Raw genomic sequence first — 21,005 nt, forward strand, 5'->3', positions numbered from 1 at the left:
TGCTGGAGATCACAGCTGAAAATGTGTTGCTGGTTAAAGCACAGCAGGTTAGGCAGCATCTCAGGAATAGGGAATTCGACGTTTCGAGCATAAGCCCTTCATCAGGCCTGATGAAGGGCTTATGCTCGAAACGTCGAATTCCCTATTCCTGAGATGCTGCCTAACCTGCTGTGCTTTAACCAGCAACACATTTTCAGCTATTTCAAGTTTGAGCACTGTACTGGCTCTTTTGATAAGCTTGATTTAAAAAAAACAAGAAAACTAAATGGACAAAAGAATATCAAAATGATTTTGACAATATGAAAACTGCACTGACTACAGCTTCAGTTTTCATAGCATTGAGTTATGTTCAACTCTTTAAACTGGCTGTTGATGCCAGTGACATTGGTATCAATGCAGTATTGCTACAGGAGGGTGAGATTGGGATCATTTTGTCAGTCAGTTAATTTTAATTCAGTGAGACAAGAAGGGGAGGGGGGTAGCAATGGATGAAGCTTGGGGTAACTATATCAAATCAAGCTGGAGACCTGAGTCAGTATAGCAACATTCTAATGTGGAAAATGATGTGGAGATACTGGTTTTGGACTGGGGTGCAAAGTTAGAGGTCACATGACACCAGGTTATAGTCCAACAGATTTATTTAAAATCAGAAGAGTTTGGAGCTCTGCTCCTTCATCAGTGAAAAACCTGAAAGAGCAATGCTCTGAAATCTTGTGATTTCAAATAAACCTGTTCGACTATAATGTGGTATCATGTGACTTGGAAAATAATGGGCAGCAAATAGAAGGAAGGGACAGGGAGAAAAATAATCGAAGGTAACACCAGCAGGCAAGTCTGGTTCCTTCCGAGAGAAACAGGAAATGAAACTAAAGGTTTGATATTGAACTCTGCATAAAATTTATAACAAAGTTATGGAGTGATGGAACACACAAGTGAATGAATGAAGTGATAGGCATTTGGGAGACATAGCTGAAGGGTGACAAGGATTAGTTTCTGAATATCGAGGGGGATGTGGCATTCAAGAATAGGAAGCTAGGTAAAAGCAGAGGAATAATATTCCTAATCAAGGATGTTATGAGACCCATCGAGTCATACAGCATGGAAGCAGACACTTCAGCCTAACTCATCATGCCTACTAGCCCCATTTGTCTGCATTAGGCCAATGGTCCTCTAAATCTTTCCTGTCCACGTATCTGTCCAAATGTCTTTTAAAGATTATAATTGTACTCACCTCTACAACTTCCTATGGCAGCTCATTCCATACTTGCACCACCATTTGTATGAAAAAGTTGTGCCTTAGGTCAATTCTGAATGAATCAGGGGGAAGGGAAAGCAACAGGGAGTATGGAGTCAAGTAGAAGGATAAGCAGCAGGTTAGCATGTGTGCAGGGTTTAAGTTCGAGACAGGCTAGGAGTGAAGCAAAAAGGAATGATAACTTAGGACTTCTAACTAGAGATTTTGGAAATCATGAGGATAAGAAAATTAGCATTAAGGCATTTTATCTAAATGCTCATAGTATTCGTAACAAAGCAGATGAATTCATGGTACAAATCATGGTGAATGATGATGATGTGGTAGGCATCTCAGAGACCTGGCTGCAGGGAGTTCAGGGCTGGCAGTTAAAACATTCAAGGATTTACAACTTATCGAAAAGACAGGGAGGTGGGAAGAGGGGGCGGGGTTGCCTTGTTGGTTAAGAATGAAATTAAATCTATGGCACTGAATGACATAGGGTCAGGTGATGTGGAGTCTGTGTGGGTGGAGTTGAGGAACGACAAAGGCAAAAAGACCTTTATGGGAGCTATGTACAGACCCCACAACAGTGGTCAGGATCAGGGATGCAAGATGTACCAGGAAATAGATAGGGCATGTCAGAAAGGCAAGGTCACGGTGATCATGGGGGACTTTAACATGCAGGTGGACTGGGTGAATAATGTTACCAGTGGATCCAAAGAAAGGGAATTCATGAGATGCTGACAAGACGGCTTTTTGGAACAACATGTGATGGAGCGCACAAGGGAGCAGGCTATTCTGGACTTAGTGCTATGTAATGAGCCAGACTTTATAAAAGATCTTAAAGTAAGGGAACACGTAGGAGGCAGTGATCATAATATAGTAAAGGTCAGTCTGCAGTTTGAAACAGAGAAGGAAAAATCAGATGTAATGGTGTTACAGCTAAACAAAGGTAATTACAGAGGCATGAGAGAGGAACTGACGAAAATCGACTGGAAGCAGAGCCTAGCGGGGAAGGCAGTAGAACAACAATGGCAGAAGTTTCTGGGTGTAATTGAGGACACAGTACAGAGGTTCATCCCAAAGAAAAGAAAGATTATCTGGGGGAGGGGTCGGGTTAGACAGCCATGGCTGACAAAGGAAGTCAGGAAATGTATCAAAGAAAAGGAGAGAGCCTATAAAGTGGACAAGAGCACTGGGAAATCAGAAAAGGATAAAAACGAAAGAAATACGGGAAGAGAGGATCAAATATGATTAGATGAGATTACTTACAGTGAGGAAACAGGCCCTTCAGCCCAACAAGTCCACACCAACCCTCCCACCCAAACCCATTCCCCTACATTTACGCCTTTACCTAACACTGCGGGCAATTTAGTATGACCAATTCACCTAACCTACACATCTTTGGACTGTGGGAGGAAACCGGAGGAAACCCACACAGACACGGGGAGAATGTGCAAACTCCACACAGACAGTTGCCCAAGGTAGGAATGGAACCCGGGTCTCTAGCGCTTATGAGGCAGCAGTGCTAACCACTGTGCTACTGTGCTGTCCAAATATGAAGGTAGGCTAGCCTGTAATATTAGAATTGATAGTAAAAGTTTCTTTCAATACATAAGAAAAAAACTAGAGACAGAAGTAGACATTGGGTTGCTCCAAACTGATGTTGGAAGGCTAGTGATGGGAGATAAGGAAATAACTGAAGAACTTAATAAGTACTTTGTGTCAGTCTTCACAGTGGAAGACTGGGTAATATCCTAACAATTAAGGAGATTTGAGTATTGTAGCTAGAGAAAGAGAAAATGCTAGAAAAGTTCTAAAAATCGATAAATCTCCTGGTCCCAATAGGCTACATCCTAGAGTTCTGAGAGAGGTGGCTAAGGGAATAGTAGAGGTGCTGATTGTGATCTTTCAAAAATCATTGGAGTCAGGGAAAGTCCCAGGTGATTGGAAAATTGCTGTTGTAATCCCCTTGTTCAAGAAAGGATCAAGACAAAAGATGGAAAATTGTAGGTCAATTAGCCTAACCTCGGTTGTAGGTAAAATTCTAAAATCCATCGTTAAGGATGAGATTTCTAAGTTCTTGTAAGTGCAGGGTCAGATTAGAACAAGTCAGCATGGATTTAGTAAGGTGAGGTCATGCCTGACAAACCTGTTAGAATTCTTTGAAGAGCTAACATGTAGGTTAGATCAGGGAGACCCAGTGGATGTTATCTATCTAGATTTTCAAAAGGCCTTTGATAAAGTGCCTCATGGGAGACTGCTGAGTAAGGTGAGGGCCCATGGTGTTTGAGGTGAGCTACTGGCATAGCTTGGGGATTGGCTGTCTGTTAGGAGGCAGAGAGTTGGGATAAAAGGTTCTTTTTTTGGAATGGCAGCTGGTGACAAGTGGTGTCCCGCAGGGTTCAGTGTTGGGGCCAAAGCTGTTCACTTTATATATTAATGATCTGGATGAAGGGACTGGGAGCATTCTGGTGAAGATCACTGATGAGACAAAGTTAGACAGACAGACAGGTGGTACTGAAGAGGTGGGGAGACTGCAGAAAGATTTAGACAGTTTAGGAGAGTGGTCCAGGAAACGGCTGATGAAATTCAATGTGAATAAATGCGAAGTCTTGGAAAAATGAATACAGGCATGGACTATTTTTTAAACGGTGAGAAAATTCATAAAGTCAAAGTAAAAGGGATCTGGGAGTGCTAGTCCAGAATTCTCTTAAGATTGATTTGCAGGTTGAGTCTGTGACTAAGAAAGCAAATGTAATGTTGTCATTTATCTCAAGAGGATTGGAATATAAAAGCAGTGATGTGCTTCTGTCATACAGTCATAGAGTTATAGAAACGTACAGAATGGAAACAGACCCTTCGGTCCAACCCATCCATGCTGGCCAGATATCCCAACCCAATCTAGTTCCACCTGCCAGCACCCGGCCCATATCCCTCCAAACCCTTCCTATTCATATACCAAACTAAATGCCTTTTAAATGTTGCAGAGGGTTGTACCAGCCTCCACCACATCCTCTGGCAGCTCATTCCATACACCTGTCCAAATATGAAGGTAGGCTAGCCAGTACAACCCTCTGCATGAAAACGTTGGCCCTTAGGTCGCTTTATTATCATTCCCCTATCTCCCTAACCTATGCCCTCTAGTTCTGGACTCCCCCACTCCAGGGAAAAGACTTTGTCTATTTATCTTATCCAAGCTCCTCATGATTTTATAAACCTCTATAAGGTCACTCTTCAGCCTCCGACGCTCCAGGGAAAATAGCCCCGGCCTATTCAGCCTCTCCCTGTAGCTCAAATCCTCCGACCCTGGCAACATCCTTGTAAATCTTTTCTGAACCCTTTCAAGTTTCACAACATCTTTCCAATAGGAAGGAGACCAGAATTGCATGCAATATTCCAACAGTGGCCTAACCAATGTCCTATACAGCCGCAACATGACCTCCCAACTCCTGTACTCAATACTCTGACCAATAAAGGAAAGCATGCCAAACGCCTTCTTCACTATCCTATCTACCTGCGACTCCACTTTCAAGGAACTATGAACCTGCACTCCGTGGTCTCTTTGTTCAGCAACACTCCCTAGGACCTTACCATTAAGTATCTAAGCCCGACTAAGATTTGCTTTCCCAAAATGCAGCATCTCATATTTATCTGAATTAAACTCCATCTGCCACTTCTCAGCCCATTGGCCCATCTGGTCCAGATCATGTTGTAATCTGAGGAAACCTTTCTCGCTGTTCACTACACCTCCAATTTTGGTGTCATCGTAAACTAACTAACTGTACCTCTTATGCTCGCATCCAAATCATTTATGTAAATGACAAAAAGTAGAGGACCCAGCACCGATCCTTGTGGCACTCCACTGGTCACAGGCCTCCAGGCTGAAAAACAACCCTCCATCACCACCCTCTGTCTTCTACCTTTGAGCCAGTTCTGTATACAAATGGCTAGTTCTCCCTGTATTCCATGAGATCTAACCTTGCTCACCAGTCTCCCGTGGGGAACCTTGTTGAATGCCTTACTGAAGACCATATCGACCACATCTACACTCTGCCCTCATCAATCCTCTTTGTTACTGCTTCAGAAAACTCAATCAAGTTTGTGAGACATGATTTCCCATGCACAAAGTCATGTTGACTATCCCTAATCAGTCCTTGCCTTTCCAAATACATGTACATCCTGTCCCTCAGGATTCCCTCCAACATCTTGTCTACCACCAATGTCAGGCTCACTGGTCTATAGTTCCCTGTTGTCCTTACTACCCTCCTTAAAAGGTGGCACCACGTTTGCCAACCTCCAGTCTTCCGGCACCTCACCTGTGACTATCGATGATACAAATATCTCAGCAAGAGACCCAGCAACCACTTCCCTAGCTTCCCACAGAGTTCTAGGGCACACCTGATCAGGTCCTGGGGATTTATCCATCTTTATGCGTTTCAAGATATCCAACCATTTCCACCTCTCTAATATGGACATTTTGCAAGGTGTCATCATCTATTTCGCTACTTTCGATATCTTCCATATTGTTTTCCACAGTAAATACTGAGGCAAAATACTTTTTTAGTATCTCCCCCATTTTCTGTGGCTCCACACAAAGGCCGCCTTGCTGATTTTTGAGGGGCCCTATTCTCTCCCTAGTTACCCTTTTGTCCTTAATGCATTTGTGAAAACTCTTTGGATTCTCCATAATTCTATTTGCTAAGCTATCTCATGTCCCCTTTTTACCCTCCTGATTTCCCCCTTAAGTATACTCCCACTGCCTTTACATCCTCCTGAGGATTCACTCAATCTATCCTATCTATACTTGATAAATGCTTCCTTCTTTTCATTAACCAAACCCAGAATTTCTTTCGTCATTCAGCATTGCCTATACCTACTGACCTTCCCTTTCACCCTGACAGGAATATACTTTCTCTGGATTCTCATTATCTCATTTCTGAAGGCTTCCCATTTTCCAGCCGTCCCTTTACCTGTGAACATCTGCCCCTGATCAGCTTTTGAAAGTTCTTACCTAATACTGTCAAAATTGGCCTTTCTCCAATTTAGAACTTCAACTTTTAGATCTGGTCTCTCCTTTTCCATCACTATTTTAAATCTAATAGAAATATGGTCGTTGGCCCAAAGTGCCCCCCTACTGACACCTCAGTCACCTGCCCTGCCTTATTTCCCAAGAGTAGGTCAAGCTTTGCACCTTCTCTACTGAATCAGAAAATTTTCTTATACACACTTAACAAATTCCTCTCCATCTAAACCCTTAACACTGTGGCAGTCCCAGTCTATGTCTGGAAAGTTAAAATCCCCTACCATAACCACCCTATTATTCTTACAGATAGCTGAGATCTCCTTATAAGTTTGTTTCTCAATTTCCTTCTGACTATTAGAAACTTTATAAAGCTCTAGTTAGGCCCCATTTAGAATAGTGTGTCCAAATCTGGGGCCCCACTCCTCAGCAAGGACATACTGGCACTAGAGCGTGTCCAGCGGAGATTCACACAAATGATCCCTGGAATGGCAGGCCTGACATATAATGATCAGCTGAGGACCCTGGGATTGTTTTTTATTAGAGTTTAGAAGTTTGAGGGGAGATCTAATAGAAACTTACAAGATAATGCATGGCTCAGAAAGGATGGACGCTGAGAGGTTATTTCCGTTAGGCGAGGAGACAAGGACCCTTGGGCACAGCCTTAGAATTAGAGGGGGTCAATTTAGAATGGAGATTAGGAGGCACTTCTTCAGCCAGAGAGTAGTGGGCCTGTGGAATTCATTGCCACGGAACGCAGTGGAGGCCGGGGCATTGGGTGTGTTCAAGGCAGAGGTTGATAAATTCTTGATCTTGCAAGGAATTAAGGGCTATGGAGAGAGTGCAGGTAAGTGGAATTGAAACACCCATCAGCCATGATTAAATGGTGGAGTGGACGCAAAGCCATTTGATCTTATGAATCTTATCCCCTTACCTAAACCTATGCCCTCTAATTTTGGACTCCCTTACCCTGGGGAAAAGACTGGCTATTCACCTTATCTATGTCCCTCGTGATTTGATAAACATCTGTAAAGTCACCCCTCAGCCTCCTATACTCCAGGGAGAAATGTCTCAACCAATCCAGTCACGCCTTATAACACAAACCTTTCAGTCTCATTAAGTCCTTATAAATCCTTTTTGCACCTTTTCCAGTTCAATAGCATCTTTCTTATAACAGAGTAACCCGTACTCCAAATGCTGCCTCACCAATGTCTTGTACAGCCATAACATCATGTCCCAACTCCTATACTCAATGCTCTAATGAAGGCCAGCATGCCAAAGGCTTTCTTCATCATCCTGTCTACCTGTGACACCACTTTCATGGAACTGTGCTCCAGCACTCCTAAGTCTCCCTGTTCGACAACACTCCTCAGTCCCTACTGTTAACTGTCTAAGTCCTGACCTCATCTATCTTACTAAATTGTAATACCTTGCATTTATCTGAATTAAACCCCATCTGTCATTCCTCAGCTCACTAGCCCAGTTGATCAAGATCACATTGTACTCTTAGACAACCTTCTCCACTTTGTCTGCTATACCACTAATGTTGTGTCATCTGCAAACTTAATAATCATGACTGCTAAATTCTCATCCAACCGGTTTAAATAAATCACGAACAATAGTCGACCTAGGCCTTGATCCTTGTGACACACCACTTGTCACAGGCCTCCAGTTTGAACAACATCCTTTTACCACCACACTCTGTCTCCTAACATCAAGCTAATCTTGTCTCCAATTGACTAGCTCTGCCCGGATCCCATGTGATCTAACTGTCCTAACCAGAATACCATGGGGAACCTGTTGTTGAAATGAACAGAGAACGCTTTGGTGCAGGAGATTGGGATGTAGACTCAGTTTGGGTGAAGATAAGCTATAGTCACTTGTCATCACCCCCCACACTCCTGGTCCTGTCATAACATTGTCTATTTGCAACATAGCCAACCCATTTTCACTCACTCATGGTGCCCACTATTATCTTCTCTTCTTCACTGGCATACTATCAACCATCACTTCATTTGTCTAACTTTCTTTCTCTCCCTCTGAGCTCAATCTTTACCCATCCACTCACTCCTTTCCTTCAACAACTCCATGCCATCAGCAGATGTACCACATTTTCTGAGCTTACTGTCGGTTCTGAAGGAAGGTTGTTGGACTTGAAACATTAACTCTGCTTTCTCTCAACAAATGCTGCCAGACCCACTGAGTTTCTCCAGTAATTTCTGTTCTTGTTTCTTACAGCAGCACATTCTGGAACCAACCAGAGAACAGGCTACACAAGAGTTGATGTCATGAAGTTGAGAGAATTGATTAATGACCTTAGAGAAAAGGCACCTCTCAGCAGCAGTGATCCTAATTTTATTGAATTTTGCACCCAGTTTGAAAAAGTAGAGAAAGAGAGAATTTGAAAAACTGCAAGTATGTGTGCATGAAAGCTGAGCTCACTTTAATGAACTGGGTTACATCAACAGAGAAGCAGTGGCTGGCATTTAAAGGGATATTTCCAAATATTCAGAATAAATGCATTCCTACCAAAAACAAAAATTCCAAAGGGAGGAGCCACCATCTGTGGTTAACTGGAGAATTTAGGAGAGCATCAAATTTCAGTAAAAAGGATATCATTGTGCAAATGTGAGAGGCAGGGCAGATGAGAGGTGGGATTACAAGGAACACAATGAATGACTGAAAGGTTAATCAGGGCAAATAAATTAAAGCATGAATGAGAGGAAGCTAGGTAGAAATGTGAAAACAGATAGCAAACTTCTCTATCAGTATCCTAAACACAAGAATATAACAACTAAACAGTACAAGATGGAAGCTCATCACTGACTTCTCAAGGGCAACTAGGCACAGACAATAATTGCTGACCCAGCTAGTGAGGGCCATATCACATAAGCAAATAAAATAAAACTAAGAGCAGGAGAAGTCCATGTAGCCCTTCAAGCCTGCTCTACCATTTAATACGTTCATAGCTGACCTTGTCTCAATTCCATTTTCTTGCCCACTCCCATAATTCTCAATCATTACTGATTAAAAATCTATGTACTTCCTCCTTAAATGGATTCAGTATCCTCATGTCTACCGCATTCTGAGAAGTGAGTTCACAGATTTACAACATTTTAAAAGAAGCAATTCCTCCTCCCCCCTGTTTTGAATCTGCCACCCTTTTGCATAAAATTATGACCTTTTGTCCTAGATTGCTGTACAAGAAAAACATCACTTTACATCTTAGTAAATAATATACAAGTTAGTAAACTGAGTGCTGCTCCTCCAGACTGTGAGAATTAATAGTCGATAACAAAGAAATAATGGATGTGATGAATAAATATTTTGCTCTGTCTTTACTATAGGGGATACAAATAAAACTCTGGTAATAGCTGTAAATCTGGAAACTGAAGGAAGAGAGAACTTGGTGCAATTATTATCACTCGGGGAATGTTACTGAGCAAACTGATAGAGCTGCAGGTTGAGAAGTTTTTGGCTCCTGATGGATTTCAGCTGTGGGGCATAAAATAGATGGCTAATGAGGAAATAGATGTGTAGGTATTAAATTTCCAATATTCATTTGTTTCTGGAAATATTAGAACATAGCAAATATATTTATGGGTGGCATGGTGGCACAGTGGTCAGCACTGCTGCCTCACAGTGCCAGAGACCCAGGTTCAATTTCCGCCTCAGGCAACTGTCTGTGTGGAGTTTGCAGATTCTCCCCGTTTCTGTGTGGGTTTCCTCCGGGTGCTCCAGTTTCCTCCCACAGTCCAAAGATGTGCAGATTAGGGGAATTGGCCATGCTAAATTGCCCATAGTGTTAGCTGTAGGAATGGGTCTGGGTGGGTTGCTCTTCGGAGGGTCGGTGTGGACTTGTTGGGCCAAAGGGCCTGTTTCCACACTGTAGGGAATCTAATACTTCACCTATTCTAGAAGGGAGGGAGGCAAAAACAAAAAAACCAGGAATCTCTAGGTTAGTTAGTGAGATGTCGGTCATGGGGAAGGTGTTATCATGATTCATTAAAGAGATTATAACTGGATTCTTGGAATGAGTAATTAGGAAGAGGCCGCATGGGATTTTGGAAAGGAAATCCTGTTTAAACTTTTTTTTAGGAATTCTTTAATGAATAAAGAAGATCCCATTGATACATTCTACTTGGATTTCCAGAAGGCATTTGACAAGGTTCCATATAAAAGGTTGTTGTGTAAAGTAGAAGCTTATGGTATAGAGGGTAGCACAGTTCGAAGAATAGCCAGCTAGCAGAAAACAGAAGGCACGTAGAAAGGAGTCTTTTTTTCAGATTGGCAGCATGTGACAAATGGGGTCTGTACTGGGCCTTAAACCTTTTATAAATTATTTCAATGACTTCAAAGAGGGAATCAAAGGCTCGGTGGCTAAGTTTGCAGATGACACAGAGTTCGGTGGAAGACGTGTGGTGAAGATGACAATAAGAATGTAGATAAAGTGAGTGGACAGAAGTCTGGAAAATGGAGTGTGAAGTGCAAAAATGTGAAGTTGTATACTTCAGCGGAAAGAAAAAAAAGCAAAGTCTTACATAAACGGAGAATGACAACATCTTATTGAATGTCAGAGCTGGCTTGAAGGGCCCAATGGCCTATTCTGCTCCTAATTTGTACATTTGTTTAAGAGATTTTGAGTTTAGTATTATTTCTACAATGTTTTGAAGTCTTCATTCCCAACTTCTTTACAGAGACTGTTGCTTATATGGATCATGGTCCTCTCATACTTTTGAAAACATTTGATAACTGTTTCATTGGCGTTTAATACTATAAGCATATATTTTTAAAATCTTTAATCTCTAAGGAGAAGACAATATTATAGTATATACTTTATCAAGCAGAAATAGGGAAGAAATTAAATGCTGGGATTAAGATGGACATGAGTAGAATATGATTATTCAAATCAATCATATTGTTCCTGTGAAAGTGGCATTTGAACATGTAGAAAAGGTATAGTAATGAGCAAAAATTGTAACAGGAAAATGACAATTTTACTGGTATGCCTTTTAAAGATATACTTCCATTCTTTTTCTTAGTGGTGAGATGTGATGAAGGCTTATGATATATTATTATTATTAGGAAACTTGTGTTCTAAGTAGACAGAACGATGTATACCTAAAACTTTGATTTGTATTTCTATATTGTGTGTTCAAAAGAGAAAGACATTTTTTAAGGTTCACGTTTGAATTTAGTGAGTGATACCAGGTTGGCTGGAAGTTGGATTACATGCACTGAAATGAAACCTTTAAAAAACACTTGAGGTGAATAGTTCTTTAAGAAACAAGGAGTTGAAAAGAAGAAGAAACAATTGGGTAAAGCATCCAAGGATTCAGGGAGAAAGAGAGAGAGAGAAAAAATTCTTTTGGAAAGAGAACCATCAAATGTTCAGTGAGTCCGCAGGTTTCTGTCAGAGAGAAGCAGTTCATTTAGAGAGGAAATATCGGTAAGGGCAGCACAGCAGTTTTGAATCTCCAAAGAACACAGTTAGGGCTGAAGAAAATTTTAAATATGGTTTAGAAATCTGGAAGCCAAAATCTGAAAAAAAAACCCAGAAGGTTTTAAAGTCTCAAAGAGGAAGATACCCTACAAAGATGTTTAATGCATTAGTTTAATGAAACCCTTAGAAATAGGTGAGCTGCATTTGCAGTTTATTTAAGAGTCTCAGCAAGAGATATTACTGAAGAATATTGCATTGACTGCAGAGGCTGGTTGAATAGAATCCAAATACTTCGATATCCACTGAACAAGGAACATAAATGTGGAAACAGGGTGATCCTTCACTGAGGGTTGCGCAGCTGCAAGATTGTTGTTGAGATGAAAAGGTTGAGTTTTTGTTTCTGATATTTGTAATAAAACCATTTCAACTAGTTCTTGTACGGTGTTAAATATGTTGTGTTTTTTTCTCTTATTATGTGTAATAAACTTTGATTTTCTTTTGTTTAAAGTGCATTTTCAGCCTCTTGTCAATATGTACAGTGAATGATCACCATGGAGGAAAATGCTGCAGAAATAAAATGTATGGTCCATCAAATTATGTTTCACTCTGGAATGTGATTTGAACAGTATTACAATCATTTGAGATCATAACATCATACTGAATTACATTAAACACGCAGAATGATGTTCTCTTATTCCACAGTCAAATCACACTAAACAATCGACAAAAGAACGCAAATTCCAAATATTGAATTATGCTAATCCTAGACTGAATTACAATAATCGCACAACCTGTATTAAATTGAACCAGCAGACTGGATTGCAATAATCTGACAACTGAATCACAATGATCCCAGAGACTGGAAGATAATCATCACAAACTTCAATTATATAAAACACACAATTTAACTGCACTACTCTGTTAGCTTTACCTACACTAATCACAGGTTGAATTACGCTAATCCCAGAATCTGACTGGCACTAACAATACAGACTGATGTGATAAAATGCACCTTTAAGAAAGATTTGTTCCGTCCTGTTTCTCTTGAAGAGGGATGTTGTAAACCTGGTGCTGAAGTGTCTCCTCTGGGGAAAGCAGAGTAAATAGCTTAGGGCTTTTTAAAAAGGAAACAAAAGAAGGGAGTGAGTGGTTTCCGGCTCACACCGACCCAAGGTTTTAGTTTCACTTTCAGTTGCTGAAGTGGGGGGTTTTGGAGTTGAAGTAGCTAGATACAGCTCTCTCTCTGTTCGTAGATTCATGTTACCTGTGTTCCTTCTCCTGGACTGGAGAAGACAGCAACTGAGGGAAATCTGTTTTGCTGTATTTGTCTTTGCCAAGCCTGTGTTTATGGGATGCTGCTGTGTTGGAACAGTTGATGAGTAGTAGGTAAATGACATATTAATTTGTTAAGTATTTTGGTAGAGTTAAAGTTATGCCAATTCATCCTTTTTGTTTATGTTTTAACTGTGATGCAAGAATAGAACATGTTTTGCATAAATCCTAATTGTTTGACCAATCAAAACACATCCAAAGTGCAACGCCTTACACTTATCTTTAAATAAGATAAACTTAGGATCTGCGCCATCGCTTTGATAAGTTTTGAGGGGGTTTGGTCTGGTCCATATTTAACATTGTATTCTTTGCTCTGTTCTATTACCCCAATCCACTTTGTATGATATGTCTTTACTGCACACAAAACAAAACTTTTCACTGTAACTAGATAATGCGACAATAATAAATTAAATCGAATTAATATCAGATTCATACCTACTATCCTACAGTCTGATTTATACTAATCTTACAGTTGCATTGCTCTAATCCTAACATCTAGGTACTGTACTACCCTAACACTAGACTGAAGTAATTTCACCCCAACTGGAATACACTACTTTCTGAAATTGGATTACACTATTCCCACAGACTGGATTATGCAAATCTCACAGATTGGATTACATTAACATCCCAGACTGAGTAACACAAAATGCAGTTTGAACTATTTAAATCCCAAACTATATTACTTTCAGCACCAAGGACTAATGGCATGACACTGGGAAAATGTACATGAGCCTGGGGGTAGTTTTGCTATCATTCCACATTCCAACAAATGGGCAAAGGTTTGGCAAAATTCAAACAAAGCAGAGAAAAGTAAATGTATGACCAAAAATAGCGACTAGAATAATTTGTTTTTTAAAACTCAGAAATTGCTGGAGAAACTCAGCATCTGTGAAGAAAAAACATAGTTAGCATTTTGAGTTCAATGTTCTGAAGGAGGGTCAGTGGACTCCAAATGTTAACTATGTTTCTCTCTCCACAGATCCTGCCGGACATGCTGTGTTTCTCCAGTAATTGCTGTTTTGTTTGTTTGTTTTAAAACCAGCATTTACAGTTCTTTGTTCTAACAAGAGTAACTTACAATGGAGTTATTGTGATTCAGCATGCAGCATTACTCTGGGATTAGTGTAATTCAGTTTGTAGGATTAATGGGACCATTTGCTGGAATTTAGAAAAATGAGAGTGTGCTCATCGAAATCCATAAAATTCTAGCTGGACTAGACAGGGTAAAGGTAGGAAGGATGTTCCCGATTGTGGATGCATCCAGAACAAAAGGTCATAGTCTACATACACGGGGCAGACCATGGGGAGCCTGTGGAATTCTCTGCCACAGAAAGTGGTTGAGGCCAAAACATTGAATGTTTTCAAGAAGGAGTTTGATATGGTTCTTAGGGCTAAAGGAATCAAATGGCACGGGGAGAAATGAACACAGGGTACTGAGTTGCATGATCAGCCGTGATCTTATTGTAAACCAGAGCAGGCTTGAAGGGATAAATGACCTACTCCTGTTCCTCTCCCAATGTTTCTGTGTAATTCCGATATATTCCTATCCGCAGGATGGGTGTAATCTGGTTTGGGGTGTTATCTGGTTTGGGGTGTAATCTGGTTTGGGATGTAATCTGGTTTGGGGTGTAATCTGGTTTGGGGTGTTATCTGGTTTGGGATGTAATCTGGTTTGGGATGTAATCTGGTTTGGGGTGTAATCTGGTTTGGGGTGTTATCTGGTTTGGGGTGTAATCTGGTTTGGGGTGTTACGATTGGGAGTTCAAGAAGGTGACTCACTCATCTTTCCAGGTAATTACAAGTGGGTATTCAATATTGGCCTGGCCAGTCAGATCGACATCCTGAGAACATTACCTGTGCATTATCCCTCAGACTGCTTCAACTAATCTTTGCAACTCTCTCCATTTCACCTGATAAAAGAGCAGGGCTCCAAAAGCTTGTGATTTCAATTAAACCTATTGGATGATAATCCGGTGGTGTGTGACTTCTGACATTGTCTGCCCCAGTCCAACACCGGCACCTCTACATCAACAACAAATCAGAGCACCGTGCCAACCAATCAGCATCTTGTTACCATGCAGTTCAAACTGGCGCTCACTTTGGCATTCTTGAGTCTGTCCTGAGGATCGCAAGAGAATGTGTTTGAACAGTACTCAGCAATCACTCTGTGATCTATGGCATTAAAACAAAGTTTGGAAAAACGGTGGATCTCACTGGAATCTTGTCAAGCCCAGTCACTTCTTGTGGAAAAAGTTATTTGTTGGGAGGAGAATGACAGTGTAGTCTCCCACCAGCATAGTAGGATCAGCTAGCCAGCTGTCACACAGTTAGGGCTCTGGGAGGTACAATCTCCTTGGGTTCCTATTCTGAATATGGGGAAGGTAGACACCATCTTTCAGGGTAAAACAATTAGCCCTGTTGCAGTACGCTTCTCAACAGAACAGGTGAGTCACTGGAGAACAAAAGGGTCGGTTGTGTTCAGTTGATGTCTGAGTATGCTTGTGTTATTACCGTCATATAGGGCTACGAGGTTGGTGACTGACAGGAAGCAAACTGTATCAATCAGAGCGTCCAACCAGAATACTTTCGTCTTGTTTGCCAAAGTTTAACACTTCCCCAACCCCTTCCCTCTCCCAGTTATACCCCCAGTTCTCTGCGCTGGACTCACCGCCAGTCCTGTGTGAGCGGAACACACTCTTAAAAGCCTTGACCCTCTCTCACCTATGGTCGTGATCACGGTGATGGCAAAGTAAAAGGAGCCGGCGAATTTCCATTGGTGCCCGGAGCGGTGCGGCTCGGCTTGTAGAACCACCCACTCGAGCTCCTTGTAGTCCTCGTCGCTCATGCCGTACTTATTCTTCAGCTCCATCCGCTTGGAGTTGAGCAGCCGCTTGCGGGAGGTCTCAAAGTCAGACTCCAGCGCGTCGAAGACGGCGGCGCCCACCAGCAGGTAGGTGAACATGCAGAGGATCAGGGAGAGAGTCCGCACGTTCTGCCGCTTCATGGCCACGCGAGCCCGGCTCCAGCGCGCCGCATCCCCGCCTCCCCCGCCTACAGCACCCCGGGCACTCCGGCCGCGGGGGCGCGCCGCCTCACGCGCTCCCCCCAACGTGCACGCGCCCTTCAACTCATGGAGCGAGGAAGCAACTAATTGGGCAACTGAGGAGTGTTGGGGGTTGGGGGGCAACACTTTGGCCGGGGGAGGGGCACGGGGTTGGGGCTGGATTGTTCGGGTTGGATTGGTCGGGGATGGGTTAATACAGATCCCTTTGCTTTGGGCCGGATTGGTTAGAGTTAATTTGGTATGGGTTAGTTTGGGAAGGGCCCCTTTAGGCTGGATTGGTTGGGGTTGATTGATTTGGGATAGTATGGGATGGGCTAGTATGGGATGGATGGGCCGGGGCTGATTGATTTGGGTCAGTTTGGGTTTGGGTTGGGATGGGGATGGGGATTGGGATGGGGATGGGGATGGGGATTGGGATTGGGATGGGGAGTGGGATTGGGATGGGGATTGGGATGGGGATGGGGATTGGGATTGGGATGGGGATTGGGTTGGGGATTGGGATGAGGATTGGGAAGGGGATTGGGATGGGGATTGGGATGGGGCGGAACCGCTTCGATCACTTTGACTGGAGTTGGTTCCTTTGGGACAAATAATCTCCCCAGCTCCCCGCAGGTCGCTCCGGCCTTTGGTCAGTCCAGGCAGGATCTAGTTAGTATCTACCCCCCTCCCCCCCACACCCACACCGATCACCCCCACCCCTCCCCCCCCCCCCCCCCCCCGGTCGCTCTAACCCTCTCCCGGGTAAAACTTGTTGCCTGCTGTTTGAAGCGGACACGGTCCCGGGGAGTTCCCGGAGCCGGATCGGGGTGTCTGCGCGAAGTCCGGCTGCTCCCAGTTGCTCGGACCCTCTCGGTGGAAGCTCTGTCGGTCCGGAGCTCTCGCTTCTCCGCTCTCTCTGGGCTCCCAGCGGCTCTCAGCGGCTGGCCCTCCCGTGCCAGAGGCGCTGCGTTCCCGGTGGGATCCAGGGAACTGTCGGGGTCCGGGATGGAGCCGGGCTCTCGCCCTGTCCTGCGAAATCCCGCTCTCTCATTCCGCCTGTTGCCTCTCGGTGTTACAGCGAGATGCCGGGCTGCCGGCGGTTAGAGGGGCCGAGCGGACAGGCTCGGAGCCTTGGCCCCTCCGCATCTCCGTCCTGTCCCGCCGAGCTCCCAGCTACAAGTGCTGCCCTGACACTGCCCGAGTTTCTCCAAAGTGCGGCGGCGGTGGCGGTGGCGGCTGGGACCGCTGCCTCCCTCTCCCTCCCTCCCTCCCGGCAGGAGACACGGGCTGAGCCGGCAGCAGCGAGCTCCGGGAGACAGCTACTCGGGACTGAGCCGCTACTGCTGCCTGCGCGGAACATTGATGCTCAGGGAACGCAACGGGTGCTGTGTGCACAGGTATCACCACTCTCCTCTCTCTCTCTCACACACACACACACACACACACAGGGACAACCACACACACACACACACGGACAACCACACACACACAGGGACAACCTCACACACACACACACACACACAGGGACAAACACACACACACACACTCTCTCTCTCTCTCTCACACACACACACACACACACACAGGGACAAACACTCACACACATGTACATACACAGGGACAACCTCACATACACACTCACGCAGGGACAAACACACACACACACACACTCTCACACAGGGACAAATACACACACACACACACACACAGGGACAAACACACACACACACAGGGACAAACACACACACACACACACACAAAACCTCACACTCACTCAATTTCTCACACTCTCACACAAATTCACATTAATTCACACTCACTCTCACAATCTCACATTCACACCAACTCACACCCACTTAAACACTCACCATCAACCTCACACAATCTCCCATTCCCGAACTCACTTATACACACACCCCCTCCTATACACACTCATAGTCACAAAACTTCACACACTCATACAACCTCTCTCTCACACAGCTCTTTCACACGCACACACAACCTCTCTCTCTCTCTCTCACACACACACACACACACACAGCCTCACATACACAGATGCACCTTACACAGCTGCACATGCATGCTGGATACACACACACACACAACCTCACACATCCAGGTACAACTTTACAGTCCTACACACACAAACATAGCCATACACATCTAGAGACACACTACACACACAACTCTATACCTACACACTATATACGCATGCAACCTTACGCACATACAGACACGATGGACACACACATACACACAACTGTACATATTGACACAAACATCTACACACACAACCTTACCTACCTACACAATGATGGACACACACAAACAACAGTCACAAAAATCTGCACACTCATTAACATATGTATTGGACCAAACACAACCACATTACCATGAGACAATATAAAAACACCAAGAACAATAAATAGAGACACACTTAATCACACACAACCATACGCACAAACGCCAGTGTACACATACGGTTGCACACAACTGGCCAACCGCCCCACTTCAAACAATCATGATAGACTATAAATAGAGAACTACGCACACAGTCATAATCATATCCATTGATCCAAACACACATTCTACACGCCCTGTTAAATACACAATTGCACATACATTCACCTACAAACATGCAACTATGCAAAAAAACAATAAAAGGCCGCAATACAGGGATACATATAGGCACACACTCAGACAGAATTCTACAAACACACAATAATACATCATAAACTAGCATCTCAACATTACAGCCACTCATCCGCACTGAACCACTCTGGTCAGAGACACAAATCTGTACACAATGACACGAGTCCAAGATCTTCTGATAAACTCTGACGCATCATTCACAACTGCGTTCATTACACTATTCTATTTAATTAGACAGTAGATTACAATCAATACTCTACATTAGACATTATAGTACAGTATTTTGCACTCGTGATAATGCACTTCCGCCCCTTACACACAAATTGAGTGCCAGTGCACACAACATTGCACACAAACTGATACCCATAAAAAATGCAATTCCACAAATTTGTGCATACTCCACCTACATTTGCATGCACACTCGGCCACGGATACAAATAATACACATAATACACATAATACCACACAGACTTAGTACGAAACAGCTGCACAAGGTAATACGTTCACCTACATGTACCATTCTGGGACTGCTTTTCTAAACTTGGCAGTCAATGTCCGGTGCTATTTATTAAAAGTGATATCATTTGCTTCACATTTAGGATGGACAATTTTGATCAGTACCTGTTTACTCAGTAGCAGAAACTGCCATTCCTAGCATTATGTTTTCTATTAGACAGCAGTTAGTGATATGTATTTATTTGTTCGGTCTAGGAGTTAGGGGAGGAGGGCTAACACTGGACGCGATATTCAATCGTGATGCAATGATTTCTCAAGGCTTTTAAACCGCGGCTGATATATTTTTGTTGTTGCTTAAGATAGATGATCCGATAAATAGCAAAAATCATTTGCACCTTAGGCGCCCACGCTAATTCGTTTTAATAGAACTCTAAATATCAATTAGACATCAGCGAGGGTGAAAATAAACGCCAGAGTTTTAGGACTAATTTTGCATAATTCTGGGATAGATTAGCAGTCTGGTTCTGCAGAATGGGTCTGCATTTGGCATATGGTGTGACAGACAGAAGTTGCAGAAAGAAATAGAATCCAGGACACACAATGATCAAATAAGATATTCACACTTCCAAAATATTTCACGAACTGAGGACAAACTACAATCGCTTATGGTTTTCTTTGTCCATTGTCGCTCCCTTTTTTAATGACTAATGGACGGTGAATTACTCTGCGCAACTCTGACGAGATCAGAAAGTCCGATGAACAAGAAGCGGTGTGAGATGAGAGCTGTCCGTGGTGCTGCACACTCCTCCCAAACCCCCAAGTGTCAGCGGCGGGAGTGTTCAGCACCAGAGACAGCGAGCGCCGCCGCACGTACCAGCTATTGAATGCAAACAAAACAAGCCTCACTTTATTAATGACGGCTATCTAAACAATGATAATTCCCACTGAAAACACATTATCTGTACTTTTCCTGGAGTTCAGTGGGTGGTCAGTAAGACAGCGGATTTTATTCTCAGTCATCGATGCAAAAACACGCGCCAGGCAAAGGCAAGAGTGTCGGATACTGCTGACTGCAAACATAGCCTGCTCGGAATCCGACTTCCAGTTGCGCCCAACCTCTTGATAAGGAGTGGGTTTGATTTAGAGAGAGGACCGTGTTTGACTGTTATAATTGGTGTCGTGGAATAGCTGGTGAACACTCCCAGTCTAGGCCCACACAAAGACAGGGAAGCTTGGAACTCTCTCAAAGCCCATTCCTAGTCAAAATCATAGAATCATTTTGCAAATAAGGGGATATTTGGCCAATCTTTTTCGTGTCTCCTCGATAGGAGAGCTGTTGAATTAGTTTCAAGTCATCCCTGTTCAATCCCCTAAAAACATTTCTTCTGCAAGAATTTATCCAAATCCTTTTCGAAAGTTATCATCAAATCTTCTTCCATTACCCTTTTCAAAAGTACATTTCAGATCAACGCGACCTTAATTTGTCTGATCTGCTCCTTTCCAGCCTGCAATCAAAGATTCTGCATAAATTACAGAAATAATAGGTACTCCAGACTTAGTGGGACTATCATTATGCAACTGTAGTAGACTCACCAATGTTAAGGCCATTTAACTGGTCACTGGATAAACATATGGATGAAAATGGAATAGTGAAGGTTAGATGGGCTTCAGATTGGTTCCACAGGTCAGTGCAACATCGAGGGTAGAAGAGCCTCTTCTGCACTGCAATGTTCTATCTTTTATGTTCATGTTAATAGTGGAAATGTATTGCAGAAGAACAACTCAGTTAGGCCCACTATTGCTTGAAGCCTATTAAGAT

The 21,005-nt window shown here is 43.1% G+C and overlaps 1 protein-coding gene across 1 annotated transcript in view; it reads right to left on the reverse strand.

The window, feature by feature from the left end:
• Positions 1-16,039, reverse strand: part of LOC132822824 (potassium channel subfamily K member 9-like) — a 59,896-nt gene extending 43,857 nt beyond the window's left edge. The window contains exon 1 of the mRNA XM_060836182.1: positions 15,757-16,039. Within this exon, the coding sequence (XP_060692165.1) occupies positions 15,757-16,039 (283 nt within the window). The remainder of the gene's footprint in view (positions 1-15,756) is intronic.
• Between the last annotated feature and the right edge of the window lie 4,966 nt (positions 16,040-21,005).

The sequence above is a fragment of the Hemiscyllium ocellatum genome, chromosome 15, assembly GCF_020745735.1.
Source record: "Hemiscyllium ocellatum isolate sHemOce1 chromosome 15, sHemOce1.pat.X.cur, whole genome shotgun sequence".
NCBI classification, from domain to species: domain Eukaryota; kingdom Metazoa; phylum Chordata; class Chondrichthyes; order Orectolobiformes; family Hemiscylliidae; genus Hemiscyllium; species Hemiscyllium ocellatum.